The sequence below is a fragment of the Triturus cristatus genome, chromosome 11 (assembly GCF_964204655.1).
Source record: "Triturus cristatus chromosome 11, aTriCri1.1, whole genome shotgun sequence".
NCBI classification, from domain to species: domain Eukaryota; kingdom Metazoa; phylum Chordata; class Amphibia; order Caudata; family Salamandridae; genus Triturus; species Triturus cristatus.
The window spans coordinates 296,733,229-296,753,660 of record NC_140594.1 but is presented as its reverse complement, the minus strand read 5'-3'; the positions used below and the strand labels follow the sequence as shown (position 1 = coordinate 296,753,660).

Here is a 20,432-nt window from a genome sequence, read left to right as displayed (position 1 = left end):
TCTGGTGTTTGGGCTCGGTACATGACTCAAAGTCCTCATGCACCCAAAGGTGATCGGGGACCGAAAAGCAAAGCTGTATGTCTTTGAACCGAAGTTGCGGGCCTCACGTAAGTCCCACTCTAAGTCGAGGGTGTGGACTCATTCCTACTCCCAAGGTCGCATCAATAAGAGGTCAACAGTGTGGTTGAAGTCCTCAAGTATGGCAAAATTGAAGTCCAAATGCAAGCACAAGAAAGCGAAGCTGAACCCAACCCAATATCACAACTCTTTATCCAAAGAGAAGGTACGAGGGAATCACAACGTGAGTTGATCTCCTCCCAGATCTCTGGATGCCAAGCCAGTTCCACAGTTGATAGCAGTGTGCCCCAAATTCCCCAGGCCATGGGTGACTGCTGCAAATTGATGCCTTTAAGGAGGATATGGTGCTCTTTCAGCTCCCTCTACCACACTCTCAGACCCCTATGATCTGCACGGTCTTTTAGTCGCATTACCAATGAAGGACCCCTACTCAGCGCAATCTGACTCCTTGGATCAGTTTTGGGATCCATACTGGCTCTGGTGCAGACTTCCACCGAGGTACCAGGACTTATGTAAGTTCCTCCCTCGTAGATGCTGGTACTGCCAGTACTGGTGCCACCAGCGCTGGAGAAGGACCCAGTGCTGGTTCTGATGTTTTATCCCAAACTAACTTCAGCCTGATCCCGACCAATGTCATGCTGCAAAATTACTAAAGCACAACTGTTCGCCATACAGCCTGTCTATAATCCTATGCCTGTAGTAGGGCAGCAGTGCCATTAGAAGTTCCATTATGTTTTTGGCTCCGATTCTGACCATTGCTCGCATCTACTCAAAGATGATGATGGTGGGGGTGAGATGATTTACCCCTCTCATTATGGTGGTGACAATTCTTACCTGGACTTACAAGAGGCCAGTGAGTTTGTTACTTTCCCCAATACAGGGTTGAACTCACCATATGGACTGCTATCATAAGAGAGTGCATCATTTACAGTGGTAATATGAAGAGCAACTGAGGTCTTGGACATAGAACTGTCCTTTATTGAGATTAGGACAAATATCCTCAAGGAAATCTTACAATGTGGGCCAGTCACATCTGTACCATTGCTCCATTTTAGTGAGTCCCTCCCTGACACATTTAAGGCCACCTGGTCAAAGCCCTGTTCTTGCCCATCAGTGAAGAGGCAGCTGTCCAGATGTCACCGATCAGCACCTAGCGACCCTGATTTTCTCATTAAACATACTATTCCAGACAGTCTGGTTGTTTAGTCTTCAACCAGAAAGGAGAACCGCAATCTACAACCCACAATTTTTTCAGATAGGTAGTCGAAGAGGATTGAGACATTTGAAAAGCAAATGTTCTCTTCGGCCAGCCTACTACTGAGATCTGTCAATGCAGACTGCTTATTGGGCCGATATGTGCATAATCCCTTGAACAAGGACAGCTAGATCTTGCCAACTTTTCCTGTAGATGTTAGGACCTCACTGGCTCAAACCATTCAGGATGGTCAAGATGTAAAAAAATAAATGATGTGTGCTGAACTTGATTCTACTGATTGTCTTGAATTTGAAGTTGGCACCTCTGTGGTGTTTCACTGCCATGTGTGGATGCGCTTCTCATGATTTTCTGGAGATGTACACAACTCTTTCATGGATATTCTTTTCGATGTCTCTTGCCTGTTCGGCGAGAAAGCACATTCTTCCTTGGAAGTTTTCAAATAAAGTAGAGTCATAGCACAATCCCTTTATTTTTGACCCCCACCAAGCAGTTTCCTCATCAGTTTAGGAAATTCTTGGGCTACTCTAGGGGCTGGCATATAGGCAGTGTCACTCTCCTCAGCTACTGCTGCGTGGATCTGGCAGGCAGCGTGCAGGCCTACAAGGGCATCAGTCCTCAGAGTCCCTTTCACCAGATACAATAGCTACCAGGCTGATTTAGCTTGCCAATTGTGGTATACAACTAGAGTGTAGGAGGCAGGATCAAGTATTATCTCCCAAGACGGTAATCCACCACCATCGACAGATGGGTCCATCAAATGTTCAGCATGGCTTTGCTCTACCCTTTTTTCTGCTCTACCAACCCTTTCCCCACATCAGTGTGCATCTCAGAGGAACACCTACCTGTCCGTTCTGTTGCAAAAGGTTCAACTTCTGCTTTCCAAAGGAGCCCTCAAGAGGGTTCTGGACTCTGAAATGGGGTGGGATTGCTACTCTTGCAATTTTCTTGTGCCAAAGACGGATTGGGTTCTTCGGCCTGTCTTAGACCTTTGACCTCTAAATGCCTTCCTGTGGGAGGGCAAATTGGAACTGCTCACACTAACGCCGGTCCTCAATGCCCTGGCACGAGTGACTGGATGGTGTCCATGTACCTGCAGAACACGTATTTTCATACACCCATCCTGCAGTCCAACAGACGTTACCTGTGGTTCAAGGTGAGCAATAAACATTTCAGTTTACTTTGCTCTCCTTTAGCACCTCACCAGTACCCCTCAGGTGTTCCTGAAAGTGATGACGGATTTCATTGCTTATCTTCAGAGGTCAGGGTGCTCGTTTTTACCTCCTCGATTACTGGTTATTGACGGTATAATTACCACAGTAAGCAGAGGCTTTCTTTCATTGGAGCTGTTATGGATACGGTCAGGTCAGGGCTTTCCAACCCTTGAAACAAGTTCAGGACATTTGGGCTATGTTTCTGATATTTTAGGCTCATTCCTGGGTCTCCATGAGAGTACTTTTGTGACTTCTTGGCCTTGTAGCCTCCGGCATCCTCCTTGTGGATTAAGCAAGGTGGCATATGCAAGCTCTACAATGGAATCTAAAGCTGCCTTTTGATCAGGCTGCCACTTTGGGATGTTCTCCTGTCCCAGCAGCAGGGAAGGCTCCTTCGCCTGAATCTACTCAATCTAATACTCCATGCATGGAGATTGTGTGACAACAGTTGATTGCGTTTGATCTGCCCCTAGAAGTGGTGGATGTCATCCTCGCACTAGACATCCTTCCACAAAGTCCATTAATGTCAGACACTGGGACAGATTTGTGCGCTGGGGTGCTCTCCGCAAGACTGACCCTTTACAAGCCAAGCTGTCAGATATTCTTTTGTTTGTTTTGATGTTTCTTTTACCAAGGACTTGCAGTGGGCTCTACTATAGGTTATTTGCCTACCCTTTTGGCCTTTCTCCATTTTCCAGGCTAGCCGTCATTGTTTAAATGAACTTTTGTGATGAGATTTATTAAAGTTTTGACTCACATGTTCCCTCCCAAACTGTTTGTGATGCTACAGTTGGAACTTACCTTGGTCTTAATGTTTCTTATGTGCACTCTCTTTGAGCTGATGCGTAGTTGGTTGTTGCGTCTCCTGACTTTAAAGACTATCACCCATATTGTGATTACATCAGCTCATCTTGTGACTGAACTCCAGGCACTTTCAGTGCAAACACCATACACTTTGTTTTTCCAAGACAAGGTGGTATTAAGGACTCGGGCGGCATTCTTGCCAAAAGTCATGACTCCCTTTCACGTTGGACATATGCTTCTGTCCCTTCCTCTAATGACAGACCTTTACGATCTTTGTCGTGTAGTTCAAAACATCTGTCAATGCTATACTCGTTCCATTCATTCATATCCCTCTCCTTCAAGGCCAATGGCTTCCTACTCAGACAGTCTGCCACAGTATTTTTGCTACCTACTGCATACTCGAATCTGTAGTTAAAATCTTGCAAGTGCATTGACATCTTAGCTATTCTGGCAGAAGCTTTGAGCAGGGCTCCTGCTGTTAGGAGTTTTGTTCGCGGCTTGTGATCGCTTCTAAGATAAAACAATGGCCCACATGAGTTTCCTAAAATGATCCAAGAATCCTTTTTTCAATGACAGATTTCTTTTATTCTTAGTGAGTGAGTGATCTTGAAGTGTATGCCAAAATTATCTCTTTTGCTGTCTTTGTCCTTCTGTGACAAAACTGCTCTGAAACCTTTTCCACTCGTATCTCTGATGATTATGCTGGAGGCCTTGGCATCAAAACCTTTAGGAGGTCTAGAATTATAAAAAAAAAATTCAAAGCCTCAGATGCCTCTTGACACTCTGGTGATCACAAATACTGGTATGATTCGTAAGTACATGTGAAAGAACTTAGCTTATATCAGAAATGTTCTGTATGAATTTTGAGTAAAACTCCGTGAGCCCCAAAACGCATCCCAGGGCTCCGGAGCAGAGACAATTTAATGGCTTCTTTTAACTTCTGCCTCAGTTTGATGCCTTCACCACACAGCACACACCAAAGTTAAAACATCTCTCAAGTTTAAGTTTTGCAGCTAACCCTTTCTTCTCCAGAATGTCCAGCACTTCATGCAGAATGCCTTCATGTCCCTCCCTTGCTCCCGTTATCAGTACATCACCGTGGGAGTACAAGACCGCAGACAGTTCTCCAAACAATCCTGTCATCAGTCTGTGAAAAAATGTTGCAGTAGAGGCAAGCTCAAAAGGCAGGCGGCAGAAATGTAAACTCCCAAAAAGGATCACAAATATGCTTAAACCTTTGCTCTTAAAATCTAAAATGACCTGTTGGTATGGTGCCGCTAAGTCTAGTATGGAGAACCAGTTAATACTCATAGTTCTGGCCAACATTTCATCATTTTTTACCAAAGGAAATTGCTCAACCAAGATATTACTGTTGAGGTCCCTTAGATTCACACATAACCTTAAAGACCCTTTGACCATCGAGCGACGACCAAAAGGGCCGCCCACTCTAAGGATTCCACTCTTTCAATGATTCTTGTGTAAAGGAGATTTCCTAGTTCTTTCTTTACTACCTCCTTTCTTTCAGGGTATGTTTCTGACATGCATTTTGTACTGTGAGTAATGCATCTTTTTTCAAAACAATCCTATGTACAAAGCCTTTGAGCTTTTCTAAACCTTCTATCACACTCCTGGATACTTACCCTGAACAGCTTTCCCCAGTGATTCGCCTTTGTAGAAAACAAGTGCTTGCTTTGGACTATTTGGATCCAGCATTCATGGCCCCCAAAACTGAAGGTCCCTCCTTGGCTTCTTAAAGTTTAGAGTTGCCCGCCTATTTTTAATAAACCTTAACTTCAGTACTCCGAAGCCAATCATTTCATAGTTATCACCTATATAACTGCACAGATCAATATCAATAGATTCTACTTAATTCTGAAGCTCACCATCAGATTTCTTCTCCTATACCTCCTTAGCTGCTTTCTTCTGGAGTTGACATAATCATTAATATTCAAAACCCCCTTTCTTGCATCCTTAGCAATGCATAAAATAATGCTCTCCTCATTTTCGCTCTCTAATGCATTCCTTTCTGCTCTTTCACATTCAACACATGGCTGGATTTATTTCTTCACCCTACACACACTCACTTTAGTTAAAATTCCTTTCAGGCTGCAGTATATTCGCCAGGCATTTCTTGCTGTGAGCCAAGTGACTCCCACTCCACACTATAACATTTTAACAGAGTATCTAAAATCTTGTTGTTGCAGTTAGAGTATGACTAAATCAATTTGTTCCTCTCCTTTCAAGCATTTATCTTTACTACAAAATCAGTAAATTGGTATTTGTTCTTTGGCGGGGACCAATTTAATTCCTGTCGGATGGCCCATTATTCTGTAAATTACTCCTTCACCCTAGTGGAAGGACCTCCCCCCAGATTTTTAAGTGACTGCCAATCGTACTGTAATTTATAAAGCACTGCCAGGTGGTTCCTGTCAATTCATTTTGCTGTTTGATGCAGAGCTCAGTCAATATGACAGAGCCCTGCACCAAACAGTTTTCTATCTTCATAGGGTTTCCTTTTTGAAAATAAAAAAGACAATGCTCCCCTCGTCATGGGAGCACTCTCCCGTGGTGAGAGAAGCCTTTAGCAGTTTTCAGTTCCTCTTACCGTCAGGCTTTTCCTGGTGATGACGGGCAGTGAAAACTGACCTCCAATTCCGCCCATCTAAATCAAGTGGGCGGAATTACAGGTCTGCCTTGGATGGTCCCTACTCCACAGGACCGCGGAGGTGTTTAATTATGGCAGAGATGGAGTAGTCTTCGCTATGATTAAACCTTTGGTCCACTCACATCTATATTGGGTGGGCGGACCATTATCTTGATGGTAAGCAAACTTCACCACTGTTGCGATGGACTATGCCTACCGACAAGATATAAATCGGGCACACCGTCATTAACAGTCTCCATTTTACTCTGTGGTCGATGGACAATTTTGTTACGATTTATAGACACACAAACTATCGGTGCACCATAGTTATCAAGATCAGGTATGTATTCATAAAATAATTTCTCTCACGTATTTTCTGGGTACTTGGTTAAAAACACACAATCTTTCAGGTCCAAGTGAATTAAGTAAGATCTTCTTAATCTTACCAGCAGATAGATCTACCGTCCTATCTTCAAATGTGAAGGGCTCATTTTGAAACAGATTTTTACATTCTTGACACTGTAGCACCAGTTCACCAGGTGAGGACAAAAATGGTTGTGGATGTCTCAGGTAAAATGGTTGAACCATAATATGGTCACACGTTAAGTTAAACATAGTACATATAAACACAAATGTTAAAGGTAAGAGAAATGTCTGTGTTCTCTGCGTGGTCAAATTAGTCAATGAAGGATTGTGAAATGAAGTCTTATTAAAGTGAAATTCCAGAGTTCACTTACTCCCTGAGTACATCTGAAAACTCATTCTTCCTTATAAAATGCACCAATCAGGCTTAAAGTGTATTCCTGACAACAAAGAAAATTCAACTGGCCGCCAGTGACATGACTCGTGGGCGCAGAGCACGTAGAATTCCAATAGAAGTCCATGTTCTGGTGTGAACATGGGCTTCTATTGGAATTGTCCAGGACATATTATCAAGCCCATTATCACCGCTTTAGCAGCAGTTTTCTGCCGCTAAACCGGCGATAATTTTAACGCCGTCCTTGATAATATGCCCCCTAGAGAGTAGGTATGAAACCTCGCGATACCTGTAAAGTTGCAGATAATAAACAGTGCTCAAGGGTTATTTTTGGCTAATATAGTCCTCAGCAAGTCCATAACGACATTTGTGCTGGGCTAGCATTACTCCTTAAATGCTTGTCGTCAAATTTCTGTGGTGTAAAGAGATGTACTGCTCAAGTTGATCACTTCAAATAGATTTATTGTGGTAATAACCGAACACTGCAAAGAGCACAGGTGTAGTCCACGGGGCACCAGCTGGTCCTCCAGTTAGCGCGAACAGCATCTTCTGCCCCACGATTCAAAGAATAGATTCCTATGACATAAAGCAGGTCCAGGAGAAATATACATGGGCAACAGACCAATGCACAGGTTCCAGGGTGGACACTACAGCCTCATATATGAACACATTAACTCACCGATGGGCAGAGTATGTCCTAGGTGTGAAGGACCACACCTCCATTTAGCACAGTACTGACACGGTGGTGGGCTGCAGGCAGTGCACATCTAGGGTGTGAAGCAAGCCCAACACTAACACCATGGTGGGCTGTAGAGAAAGCACGTTGTTTATAGCCAAGGGTGTTTGTGCTGCGCTAGATTGTAGTATATCTGACTTCCATGTTGCAGTGGGCCGCTGGCCACCAAGGGGCATATTTACAAGCCCACTTTTGTGACGTTCGGGTAGGGCACATGGCTTAGCCATATCTGCAAGGCTTGGTAAAGCCCCCCTGCATGGCTTTTCATGGCCTTGTAGATATGGAGTAAGGCGAGGCACCACAAATGGCTGCCTTGCCTTACTCTGCTTGAAAGAAGCGTTCCATCAGTGCTGCAGTGGTTTTTCCCACTCAACACCCATGGAATTTGACGCTGCCCCAGACTTATAACATCAGGTAAACCTGGGGCAGTGCCAAAATCTTGCGCCCCCCTAGAGCAGGTGTACATAATGTTTAAATTTCTCCTCATTTTTTCCTCTTTCCGCGTGTGCCCCCTTGCACCACGGTGCAAGAGTACCTACGTTGGAGCACGGCTGCAAAATGTGGCCAGCACTGGCTTAAAGGGCAGGAATGCACTGTATCTTGTAAATATGGTGCTTTCTTGTCCTTTCAAATTGGCGTAGGGCAACGCAGAAAAATGGTTTGCGACGCTGCCCTATGCCAATTCCTTGTAAATATGGCCCTAAGTGTCTGTATCTCTGTCTTCCTTTCGGTGGTTGGGCTGAGGGAGTCTTCTGTGGTGTTCACTGATGGTCTCTTCCTTCTCAGGTATTGACAGCTGGATTAACCTGACCCACGTGGACCCCGATGAGGAGGTGCAAGGGGAGATTCACCTTGAGATACACGTGGTGGAGAATCAGCAGAGGAGAACCCTGCACTGCCATGTGCTGGAGGCCAGGTAGGGTAGTGCGCACCTCGTTCTCATGCTTGTATGCGATTCATGTCTCTTTGCCCTCTTCTGCCCAGTGATCGCGCCATCTCTCAACAGAGCTGACATCAGCAAATCTAAGTGGCACATACAGATGGGCTAGTGCTGGACAAGGAGCAATAAAGACAAAACAAAAACCAAACAATAATCAAAAGAGCGTTTCATGGAAGACCAGAGAAAAAAAAACAACAAATGACATTAAACAAAATACAATAATAGCGGACATGGAAAAAAAGAGAGCGGGCTTGCGATCATTTTGAAATACTTGCCAGCAATTCATCAGGGCAGGGCGTGCCAGCCTCTGCGATTGTGTTTTAGGGACCTTGCGAAAAAAACAGCCAGGAAGCAGGTGGATATTCAAACCCATAGAATTCCTTCAATTTAATGCAGCCTCAAATGAATTTCACCCAGAAAATGTTTTATTGCTTTGCAAAGTTCTAAGGTATCTTGCTGCAACTAAATCTGGAACTAGTGCAGAGTTGGGAGATAATGGTGCATCCTCGTGAAGGTTGCAGATGCTCTATTCACTCAACTCTCCACGCCCGCATCATCTAGAGTTGGGGGAACCGCTGAATTTCTTACAGTGAAGATAACGCCAGCTCTGCTGTTGAAACACTACAACCCGTGCTGGTCCACTCGCTGACAAGGTGCTGGAAGGCCTGCCCCATCCAGGATAGATCTTCCCATGCCATGTACGCCATTTTGTTTTGGACAGAGGCAGCCATGCACAACATGGCCCTCCAGGGCTGGAAAAAATGATCATTGTCACACAGGATAGATAGATAGATAGATAGATATATTTATTTGCACAATTAATTAAAATCATTGCAATTCATACAAAAAAAGCACTTTCTGCTCTCGATTTAAAATAGTTTTTTTTTTTTTTTTGAAAGGGAAAGGGGAGGAAGTTCATGGCTGACACAGCAGAGGTTCATGGGTGGTATCTGCTGGTACAATTGAGTTAATCTTAATCATGAATTTTACAAATCGGGTGGCCATCTGAGCTGAGTCCCCCTTCATACACTCCTATAAGGCTTCTTGGCATGTCCGCACAGTGAGAATTCTCCAGATGGGGCGCAGCCAAAAAGTTCGAAAGGGGAGTAAAATTCTACAGATGCACAAAACGTGTATTAAGTTTTCTTCCCCGTTGTTGCAAAAACGACACTGAGAGGGCATATCTGCCTTGTACCTCCGTCCATACTTGTACGCCATCAGGGGGATTAGTCCAAAGCGTAGTCTCATTAACTGGTGTTTCACCGACGGCTTCATGGAGGATGACAGATAATGTGGTAAGGTGTTAATATCATAAAGTTTTAACGCCCAACTGCCATGGGATAGATTTTTCACGGATAATGCATCGTGTTCCACTGAAAGGATCTGTGATTGTTTGGTCAGAGCTTTGGCAGCCACCCCTATGGGCAGCGGGCTCGCCCATAGATCATGAGCTTCTAGTACGTCCAAGCAGAATATTAAAAATTGTCACACAGGAAGTGGAGAAAAATCCAGGCACTTCAGGAAAACTGATTCTAAATGTTCTTAGAAAAATGCAAATCTGTCATATCGCCGTAGCATGGCAGGCTAGCTGACAATGTGAAATGTAACTAAAAGTGCTTTCATCATATTGGTGCAACCCCAATCTCTTTCAGGGAAAATCCAAACGGTGTGGGTGGTGATCTTTAAATATGGAAAGTGGACTGCCAGTGGGTCACTGCATCTGATAAACCAGACACTTGGCAACCTACCCCTTACCCCTTATTTGAGATGCTTAGATTTTCCAGGAAAACAGGGGATAAGTGCATTGAAGGTGCTACTTTAAAGTTTATTACGAATCCTTAATTCAAGAAATATTGTTGAACTCTATCAGGGTTAATTTTATTCAGGTTTGCTCGATGTCTTTCTTTCGTCTTTCTTTCTCTCTTGCTGTCCAGTATTATTTCCCAAGCACGTCCTACAGGTTGGCAAGCATTGTCACATTTTTTCATTCTAGTTTTTCACACACTGCTCTGCAAATCTTCTGCCGTAGGCGCTGGAAGTAGGGGTGCTAGTGGTGCTGCAGCACTCCCAAAATAAACGTGCTGAGGCTCAGAAGTGGGATCAGCAGTAAAGATATTTTATCTTGCCTCATTTTCGGTGCTTTCAAAAGGTTATAGGATGTAACCATAAATGCTATTACTACGTGCCCCTTAACAATGGGGTAATTACAACAACCACGTCTTTACAACACATGCCTTTACAACGAAAAAGTAAGTATTTAGCAGAATACGTATAAAGCCTTTGAAAATATATATATATATCTATATATAAATGTATATGTATATATATATTCACTTAAAAAACCATAGGTTTCACACATGTTATAGTTAGCTGGACATTTCCCTCGTAAAAAACCAATGAAATTCCCCTGTTATAGTTAGTGCAGGCAACTATAACTCACGCGAACGCAATCCTCTGCTGATGACGTCAGATATTACATCACTGTATTTAGACACCTATTTACCCATGTCTTCTTCCATTAATCTTTAGCTATACATATATTACAAATATTTATTTTTCAGAAAGACACATATGTAATCAGTGATGTAATATCTGACGTCATCAGCAGAGGATTGCGGTCGCGTGTGTTATAGTTGCCTGCACTAACTATAACGGGGGAATTTCATTGGTTTTTTACGAGGGAAATGTCCAGCTAACTATAACATGTGTGAAACCTATGGTTTTTTAAGTGAATTTGCAAGGTTTTTTAAATGCTAATTCCTAACTATAACGTGTGTGAAACCTATGGTTTTTTAAGTGAATTGGTACGGTTTTTTAAATGCTAAGTTATGTATCTATTAATATTTTTTTTTTCAGGTTTTTCACCGTGCGCGCACCGTGCGCTTCGCACACCGAGCGCCCACGAAGCGTTGGGCGTGCCGTACGCGCACCGTGCGCGCACCCCGCGCATTTTCGTCAAAAAAAATAAATGTTTTTTTCACCCTTGGGGGTCCTTCAGTGACCCCCTGACAAAGGCTAGGGGGTCAGGAACTGTCCACCCTGCCCCCTTTTCACATTCTCCACCTTTGTTTTTCACTGCCTCAGACTGCGAGAGACAAAATGGCGGTCGCCACTTCCTGATTTCGACCGATTCGAATGTTTACTGACATCTAACAACCAATCAGAATTCCGCTCGCGCACGTCACCGTGCGCGCACGGTGCGCGCACGGTGCGCGCTTATATATATATGTACTTTTAACTGAAATTTTCTCAGGAACTACTGAACAGATTGACTCCAGATATTCAAAAGGCACATCCCTGACCTGAGGACTACCTCTCTGCCAAATTTCAAGTAATTCTGTTCAGCCGTTCGGGCTGTACCTTGGACTAAAGGTTCCTATGGAAAAATGCATGGGGAAAACGCGTTTTGGGACCCCCCTTTTTTCTCGGACCCCGCTTGACTAATCACCCCGAGACTTTCAGGGTAGGAGCGGAGCGGAGCGCCCCACCTATTTTGAAAAATTTGCGAGGATTCGTCAACCGGCGCCAAAGTTATTCAAAATAGAATTTTCAGATTTCCTATGGAAACACGGTCCTAACTATAACTATCTACTGGCGACCGCCAGTAGATAATATATGTATATCAAACTCTCTCTAAAAGGAGAAAATCAGGGTCGCACTCCGCAAGAAGTTGAATTATGTCCTTTTATTTCGATTTAGCCCATTGGTAATCACAGAAAATCCAAAGAAAATCATATGTATATGTATATATCTATGTATATGCATATATATATATGTATATGTATATATCTATATATAGATATGATGGCTTTATAGTTATCTGCGAAATACTTAATTTTTTTTTGAAAAGGCGTGCGTGGTAAAAGCATATGCGCTTTTAAATAAATATATATGTGTATGTATTTTTATACACACATACATAGAAGTATGTATGTGTGTATATATTTTAACATATATGTGTGTGTACAACACATACTTACTGTTACATATACATATATTAATATGTAATAAAATAAAATACAAAATATAGATATATTTACCCTTAACAACCCTTAAACCCATACCCACCTAAACCTTAAGAAAATCCCTTCCCACCCAAAAACCCATAACCACCCTAAACACTAAAAATGCCCCTCCATCCAATAACCCTTGATCTTGATTTTACTATAAACGGCAAACGTGTTTCAGCTTATCAGCCTTCATCAGTGCCATTCGTAATTACAATGTCCGAGCCACAATTTAAATAAAAATGTCCCCAATTCCTATTGGACAGGCAAAGTATGGTGATTAAAGACGGACTCCACAGTTAGTCTCTTTTATGTCCACCATTACTCAATGTGTCATTCCACTCTCTTAGTGAGGTTTGTCAGTGCGATCGCTAAACACATTTCAGTAATGTTACGTATGTAGTATACATGAGACAGCGCACTGCCACATAATGGATGGTAACTTGGTTACAGAACCGGATCCAACAGACACCTACCTGCGTCCTTGGTTGTTTGGCAGGGCGAGGAACTGGGATTTTATTTTTGGCGCAACTGGTGATGTCAAGGTACAAATTTCTTGTGGCAGTGCGCTCTCGCATGAACGAATTGTAATATGAATTACAAAGTTTGTAACAAAAAATAGAAATGAAAAAAAAGATAATATTGAGAGTCAATTTGCCAAAATATTTTTAAAAACCCGATTACACGGTAACAATTTAGTATTCACTGTTGTCACAATTTTCACGTTTACTTTATGCACTACAAAGACCAGAATGCTAGGTGCTGAGCAATCAGGCAGTGATGTAACAACACTGATGTTCTGAAAAAGAAACGTTAATGCCAGCACCCATTACCCATGACAAAGGTCTGCTTACAGACTGAAACGCGTTGGGTTGTAGCTTTCGGAAATATTGTTGCCTAAATAAATCAAGAGCGATAAAAACATCTGCCCGGGAGTGCGTGTGGAATCTTTTCCGTAAAAGGAATATTGCTGTGAATATATATATATATTCCAACAAACGGAGTTCCAGTCACGCTCTCAGAACAAAATCACACCAGGAAATCACAGGAGTAAAGCAACAAAAAAGGGGTTTATTAGCTTCATAAACCCGCCGTGACGCGTTTCACCCGTGAACGGGCTTGTTCACACAGCGTTATCCCAAAACAATGAAGCATTACATACTCTTCCGTATAATGTCATTAACAGAATGAAAGGACTAAGATTTCATGTTACGATTCAATGTCCGTTTCATTGGACGCCACCTTGTGATGTGTCTCTTGCTCACAGTGTATAGATACTGCTCGAATATGCAGATCGTAAATTGCATGCGGGATTGTCTCAAAATATTTAATGAATTAACAGTTTGTATCACCATGTTGTAATACTAAAAGCATAAGTGCCATTATATCTTTTATGCGATATTACAATCAACTTACAAGTCGAGTATGATTCTCAATTGAGGCAGTGCACAATGTAAGCAAAAAGTAAGCAAAAAACAAAGGTATGTCAAACTTTCCCAAGTGGTTAATACATTTAGTTATTTGGTTTTGTATTGTTTGTGTCCTGGTTCTGTTAATCAAAACAAGTGTGTCTTTATTGTCCACGGTGGTCTCAAGAACAGAATGCCTTACCATTGCCGTGTGTAAATTTCAATTTCTTTCTTGATATTTTCCCTATCAGACCAGGCATACTTCACTAAAATTGCCAGCATGTTTCTGGAACCGCTTCCAGAATTGGCTGACCAGTCTTCTAACATCTGTGGATCTAGTGATTCATAAGGTGGAGCTATGTAGATCCTTAGGCCCCAGGGTACCATCGCCTTGCCAATGTAATCTTGAAGCGATGTAGCTTCCCACCACTTGGATATCTTCTGTTTGTGTAATCTTTCAAATCTTTGTAACGTATCCATAACTGTTTTTTCTATCGGTGTCACCGTTGGTATGGAACGTCCTATACCCGGCGCCCTTGCGAAGAGAGTTAGTGCTGCCTCTCTTCTTTCTCTCTCCTCTTCCATATTGAATCTTGGGAAAAAGATCCCTGTTGAAATACTCCTGGTTACTAGGTGCTGGTTGTTCCCTTTAATGTAAAGAGTTCCCCTTGCCGCTGATAAAGACTGAATGCTAATGCGAACAGAAACGTTGTCGTGGAAACATTACGTATTTTACTAGTGAGCCCACAGACAACCGTAATTTTTCAGTATGAGTGCTGGAATACACACTATACGTTCAGCATCGTCTTGGGTATACACTGATCTGTGCCCATCCACAAATTACTTAAGAGGGTTCTTCTTACCTGCACGGTGTAACCCGTCATGGGATAGCGTGCGGTCAATCCATGCGTGGTCCGGGCTCATTCAGAAAAGTGTTTCTTCCTTCTCAGCTCGGTGGTGAACTTCTCAATTAATATAGTCCAAAACAAAACTCCTTCTGAAGTTCAAGCCCTTTGAGGGGTGGCGCGAAACTGGCGGAGAAAACCGGCAACCAATATTCCAACAAACGGAGTTCCAGTCGCGCTCTCAGAACAAAATCACACCAGGAAATCACAGGAGTAAAGCAACAAAAAGGGGGTTTATTAGCTTCATAAACCCGCCGTGACGCGTTTCACCCGGGAACGGGCTGGTTCACACAGCGTTATCCCAAAACAATGAAGCATTACATTCTCTTCCGGATCCCTACCCTTTTCTTCATATACCTTCCAGCTACCACTTTCCAAGACACAGATAAGACTTTTTGAAATTCTCTCTTTTTTCTATATGATTTTTCACTTGGGTTGTTGTATATAGAATGTTTAAGGATGATACACAGGGGGCGAGCCACACAAGAAGCCAGGCAACATTTCTCTTTCACAAAAATAGGGTTCTTTTTCAAAAAATACGTTTTTTTCCATTGCAATAGGTTACTATAACTGCCATGGGAGAGAGCCACATCATATCCTAATTGTACAACACACTATACATATTTTTTCAAGATATCCTATCATGTGAGGATTCACTGTGAACTCCGAGTGGATATCTATCTTCCCACTATTTGGGTTTTGACATTTCATCACGCCCATGTAAATGATGTTATACATCATACATATTAGGACATGTTTACGAACATTTCGCCTTTATTGCAATAATTGTAAACGACCGGTTATGCTCGCGTTTACATACGCCAATGGTAAGGCATTCTGTTCTTGAGACCACCGTGGACTATAAAGACACACTTGTTTTGATTAACAGAACCAGGACACAAACAATACAAAACCAAATAACTAAATGTATTAACCACTTGGGAAAGTTTGACATACCTTTGTTTTTTGTTTTTTGCTTACTTTTTGCTTACATTGTGCACTGCCTCAATTGAGAATCATACTCGACATGTAAGTTGATTGTAATATCGCATAAAAGATATAATGGCACTTATGCTTTTAGTATTACAACATGGTGATACAAACTGTTAATTCATGAAATATTTTGAGACAATCCCGCTTGCAATTTACGATCTGCATATGCGAGCAGTATCTATACACTGTGAGCAAGAGACACATCACAAGATGGCGTCCAATGAAACGGACATTGAATCATAACATGAAATGTTAGCCCTTTCATTCTGTTAATGACATTATACAGAAGAGTATGTAATGCTTCATTGTTTTGGGATAACGCTGTGTGAACAAGCCCGTTCATGGGTGAAACGTGCCACGGCGGGTTTACGAAGCTAATAAACCCCCTTTTTGTTGCTTTACTCCTGTGATTTCCAGGTGTGATTTTGTTCTGAGAGCGCGACTGGAACTCCGTTTGTAGGAATATTGGTTGCCGGTTTTCTCCGCCGGTTTCGCGCCACCCCTCAAAGGGCTTGAACTTCAGAAGGAGTTTTGTTTTGAACTATATATATACACATATATATATATATATATATATATCCCAAAAATTGCCCAGCAATTGAGGCCGCACAATACTGCGAAGAAGGAAACATCCTTATATATGGGAAACAGGCAGCTTCCGATTCCGTAATACATCCTGTGGCCTAACGCGTTTCGATGGACTTTCACCATCTCTTCAGAGGCCTCGTGAGCAGGAAAAAGTTACGTGCATGACTCGCTGCCCCTCGCATTCTTAAGTACACAGTAACTTAATTGGCCTCCGGTGTGCCGATGTTGTTGCATTCTGGGCAGCGTAGTCTATTTAAGCACCATTTATCCCCTCCAGTGGGTTACATGCCCACGATTGCTTGCAGGGTAAATGTGTTTAAAGCCCTCCATTAGGCTTCCCGAATCGGACTATGCCTGTTTAAAATTACAAATCGCAGTACCGTTTACAGGGGGAAGACGCCCCCTGTCCGCATCCACAAACTTCTTAGGATGGTGCGATCCCTCTGCGGCCTGGAACCGCCGCATAAATATATCCCAAAAATTGCCCAGCAATTGAGGCCGCACAATACTGCGAAGAAGGAAACATCCTTATATATGGGAAACAGGCAGTTTCCGATTCCGTAATACATCCTGTGGCCTGACGCGTTTCGATGGACTTTCACCATCTCTTCAGAGGCCTCGTGAGCAGGAAAAAGTTACGTGCATGACTCACCGCCCCTCGCATTCTTAAGTACACAGTACCTTACTTGGCCTCCGGTGTGCCGATGTTGTTGCATTCTGGGCAGCGTAGTCTAGTTAAGCACCATTTATCCCCTCCAGTGGGTTACATGCCCACGATTGCTTGCAGGATAAATGTTTTTAAAGCCCTCCATTAGGCTTCCCGAATCGGACTATGCCTGTTTAAAATTACAAATCGCAGTACCGTTTACAGGGGGAAGACGCCCCCTGTCCGCATCCACAAACTTCTTAGGATGGTGCGATCCCTCTGCGGCCTGGAACCGCCGCATAAATATATCCCAAAAATTGCCCAGCAATTGAGGCTGCACAATACTGCGAAGAAAGAAACATCCTTATATATGGGAAACAGGCAGCTTCCGATTCCGTAATACATGCTGTGGCCTGACGCGTTTCGATGGACTTTCACCATCTCTTCAGAGGCCTCATGAGCAGGAAAAAGTTACGTGCATGACTCGCCGCCCCTCGCATTCTTAAGTACACAGTACCTTAATTGGCCTCCGGTATGCCGATGTTGTTGCATTCTGGGCAGCGTAGTCTATTTAAGCACCATTTATCCCCTCCAGTGGGTTACAAGCCCACGATTGATTGCAGGATCAATGTTTTTAAAGCCCTCCATTAGGCTTCCCGAATCGGACTATGCCTGTTTAAAATTACAAATTGCAGTACCGTTTACAGGGGGAAGACGCCCCCTGTCCGCATCCACAAACTTCTTAGGATGGTGCGATCCCTCTGCGGCCTGGAACCACCGCATAAATATATCCCAAAAATTGCCCAGCAATTGAGGCCGCACAATACTGCGAAGAAGGAAACATCCTTATATATGGGAAACAGGCAGCTTCCGATTCCGTAATACATCCTGTGGCCTGACGCGTTTCGATGGACTTTCACCATCTCTTCAGAGGCCTCGTGAGCAGGAAAAAGTTACGTGCATGACTCGCCGCCCCTCGCATTCTTAAGTACACAGTACCTTAATTGGCCTCCGGTGTGCCGCTGTTGTTGCATTCTGGGCAGCGTAGTCTATTTAAGCACCATTTATCCCCTCCAGTGGGTTACATGCCCACGATTGCTTGCAGGATAAATGTTTTTAAAGCCCTCCATTAGGCTTCCCGAATCGGACTATGCCTGTTTAAAATTACAAATCGCAGTACCGTTTACAGGGTTTCCCATATATAAGGATGTTTCCTTCTTCACAGTATTGTGCGACCTCAATTGCTGGGCAATTTTTGAGATATATTTATGCGGCGGTTCCAGGCCGCAGAGGGATCGCACCATCCTAAGAAGTTTGTGGATGCGGACAGAGGGCGTCTTCCCCCTGTAAACGGTACACCGGAGGCCAATTAAGGTACTGTGTACTTAAGAATGCGAGGGGCGGCGAGTCATGCACGTAACTTTTTCCTGCTCACGAGGCCTCTGAAGAGATGGTGAAAGTCCATCGAAACGCGTCAGGCCACAGGATGTATTACGGAATCGGAAGCTGCCTGTTTCCCATATATAAGGATGTTTCCTTCTTCGCAGTATTGTGCGGCCTCAATTGCTGGGCAATTTTTGGGATATATATATATATATATATATATATATATATATATATATATATATATATATATATATATATATATATATATTACCTACTGGCGGTCGCCAGTAGGTAGTTATAGTTAGGACCACGTTTCCATAGGAAATCCGCAACATTCTATTTTGAATAACTTTGGCGCCGGTCGACAAATCCTCGCGAATTTGTCAAAATAGGTGGGGCGCTACGCTCCGCTCCTACCCTGAAAGTCTCGGGGGGATTCGTCAAGCGGGGGCTGAGATAAAAGGGGGGTCCCAAAACGCGTTTTTCCCATGCATTTTTCCATAGGACCTTTAGACAGGGCTACAGCCCGAACGGCTGAACAGAATTACTAGAAATTTGGCAGAGAGGTAGTCCCCAGGTCAAGGAAGTGCCTTTTGTAGGTTTGGTGTAAATCTGTTCAGTAGATTCTGAGAAAATAGCCTTTAAATCAATATATATATCTGAGCCAGCTTACGGTGCGCTTACGGTACGCTTACCGTACGCGTACGGTGGCGTGCGCGAGCGCGATTCTGATTGGCTCTTAGATCTTAGTAAACATTCGAATCGGCCGAAACCAGGAAGCGGCGGCCGCCATTTTCTCTCTCGCACTGAGAGTGATGTTTAAAATATAAAGCACAAAAACATGTAAAGGGGCTGTTTAGACAGCTCCCACACACATAGCAATGTTGAGGGAGTCCCCAAAGATCCCCCAAGGCCAAAAACGGAATTTTTATTTTTTCGCTAATTTCGCCGATTACGCTTACCGTACGCGTACGGTAAAAAATTATAAAAAAAAAAAAATTATCCACACTCTCCCCACCCCGTGTGCAATTGGTGCCCGAAGTGCATCAATTGTGCATGGCTTATTAAAGATGAGTTAAACTAAAATATTTAAAAAAAAATAATAAAAAAAAAATTATCCACACTCTCTCCACCCCATGTGCAAATGGTGCCGGAAGGGCACCATTTGTGCATGGCTTATAACATATACGAAAAATTAAAATATTACCTTTCAAAACGAAGTGCATCATATGTCCTCCATGTGCGCACGGTGCGCGAAGCGCATCGTGCGTACATGGCCCATCTAGCGTAACGTGGGCACGCGGTGCGCGTAGCGCACCGCCTGCCCACCGTGCGTGCACGGCACTAACTGCGTAAAGTGGGCGCGCGGTGCGCGAAGCGCACCGCGTGCTCATTGTGCGCGCACGGAACGAACTGCGTTAAGTGGGCGCGCACGCCACGAATGGCGTAAAGTAACTTAGCATTTAAAAAAACGTACAAATTCACTGAAAAAACCATAGGTTTCACACACGTTATAGTTAGGAATTAGCATTTAAAAAACCTTGCAAATTCACTGAAAAAACCATAGGTTTCACACATGTTATAGTTAGCGGAAATTTTACTGATAAAAAACCAATGAAATTCCCCCGTTATAGTTAGTGCAGGCAACTATAACTCACGCGACCGCAATCTTCTGCTGATGACATATGTGTCTTTATGAAAAAAAAATATTTGTAATATATGTATAGCTAAAAATGTATGGAAGAAGACATGGGCAAATAAGTGTCTAAATACAGTATTAGCATCAGCAGAGGATTGCGGTCGCGTGAGTTATAGTTGCCTGCACTAACTATAACGGGGGAATTTCATTGGTTTTTTATCAGTAAAATTTCCGCTAACTATAACATGTGTGAAACCTATGGTTTTTTCAGTGAATATATATATATATATACACATAATACACTTGCCTTTCTACTTACATTTTGCGTGGTAATGGCATGCGTTGTAAAGGCAGGTCGGGCCATAGTAAAAAACGGTGTGGTAAAGGCATGCTTGGTAAAGACGCATGCGCTGTTAAGGTTTCGTTGTAATGGCATGTGAGCTCAGGCCTAACGTTGTAATTGCTGTTTCCTC

At 43.1% G+C, this 20,432-nt stretch overlaps 1 protein-coding gene across 1 annotated transcript in view; it reads left to right on the top strand.

Annotated features, from left to right (window-relative positions):
- RASAL1 (RAS protein activator like 1) overlaps nt 1–20,432 on the top strand; it is a 765,452-nt gene that overhangs the window by 230,979 nt on the left and 514,041 nt on the right. Inside the window, exon 5 of the mRNA XM_085633253.1 lies at nt 8,233–8,362. Coding sequence (XP_085489379.1) covers nt 8,233–8,362 — 130 coding nt within the window. The remainder of the gene's footprint in view (nt 1–8,232; nt 8,363–20,432) is intronic.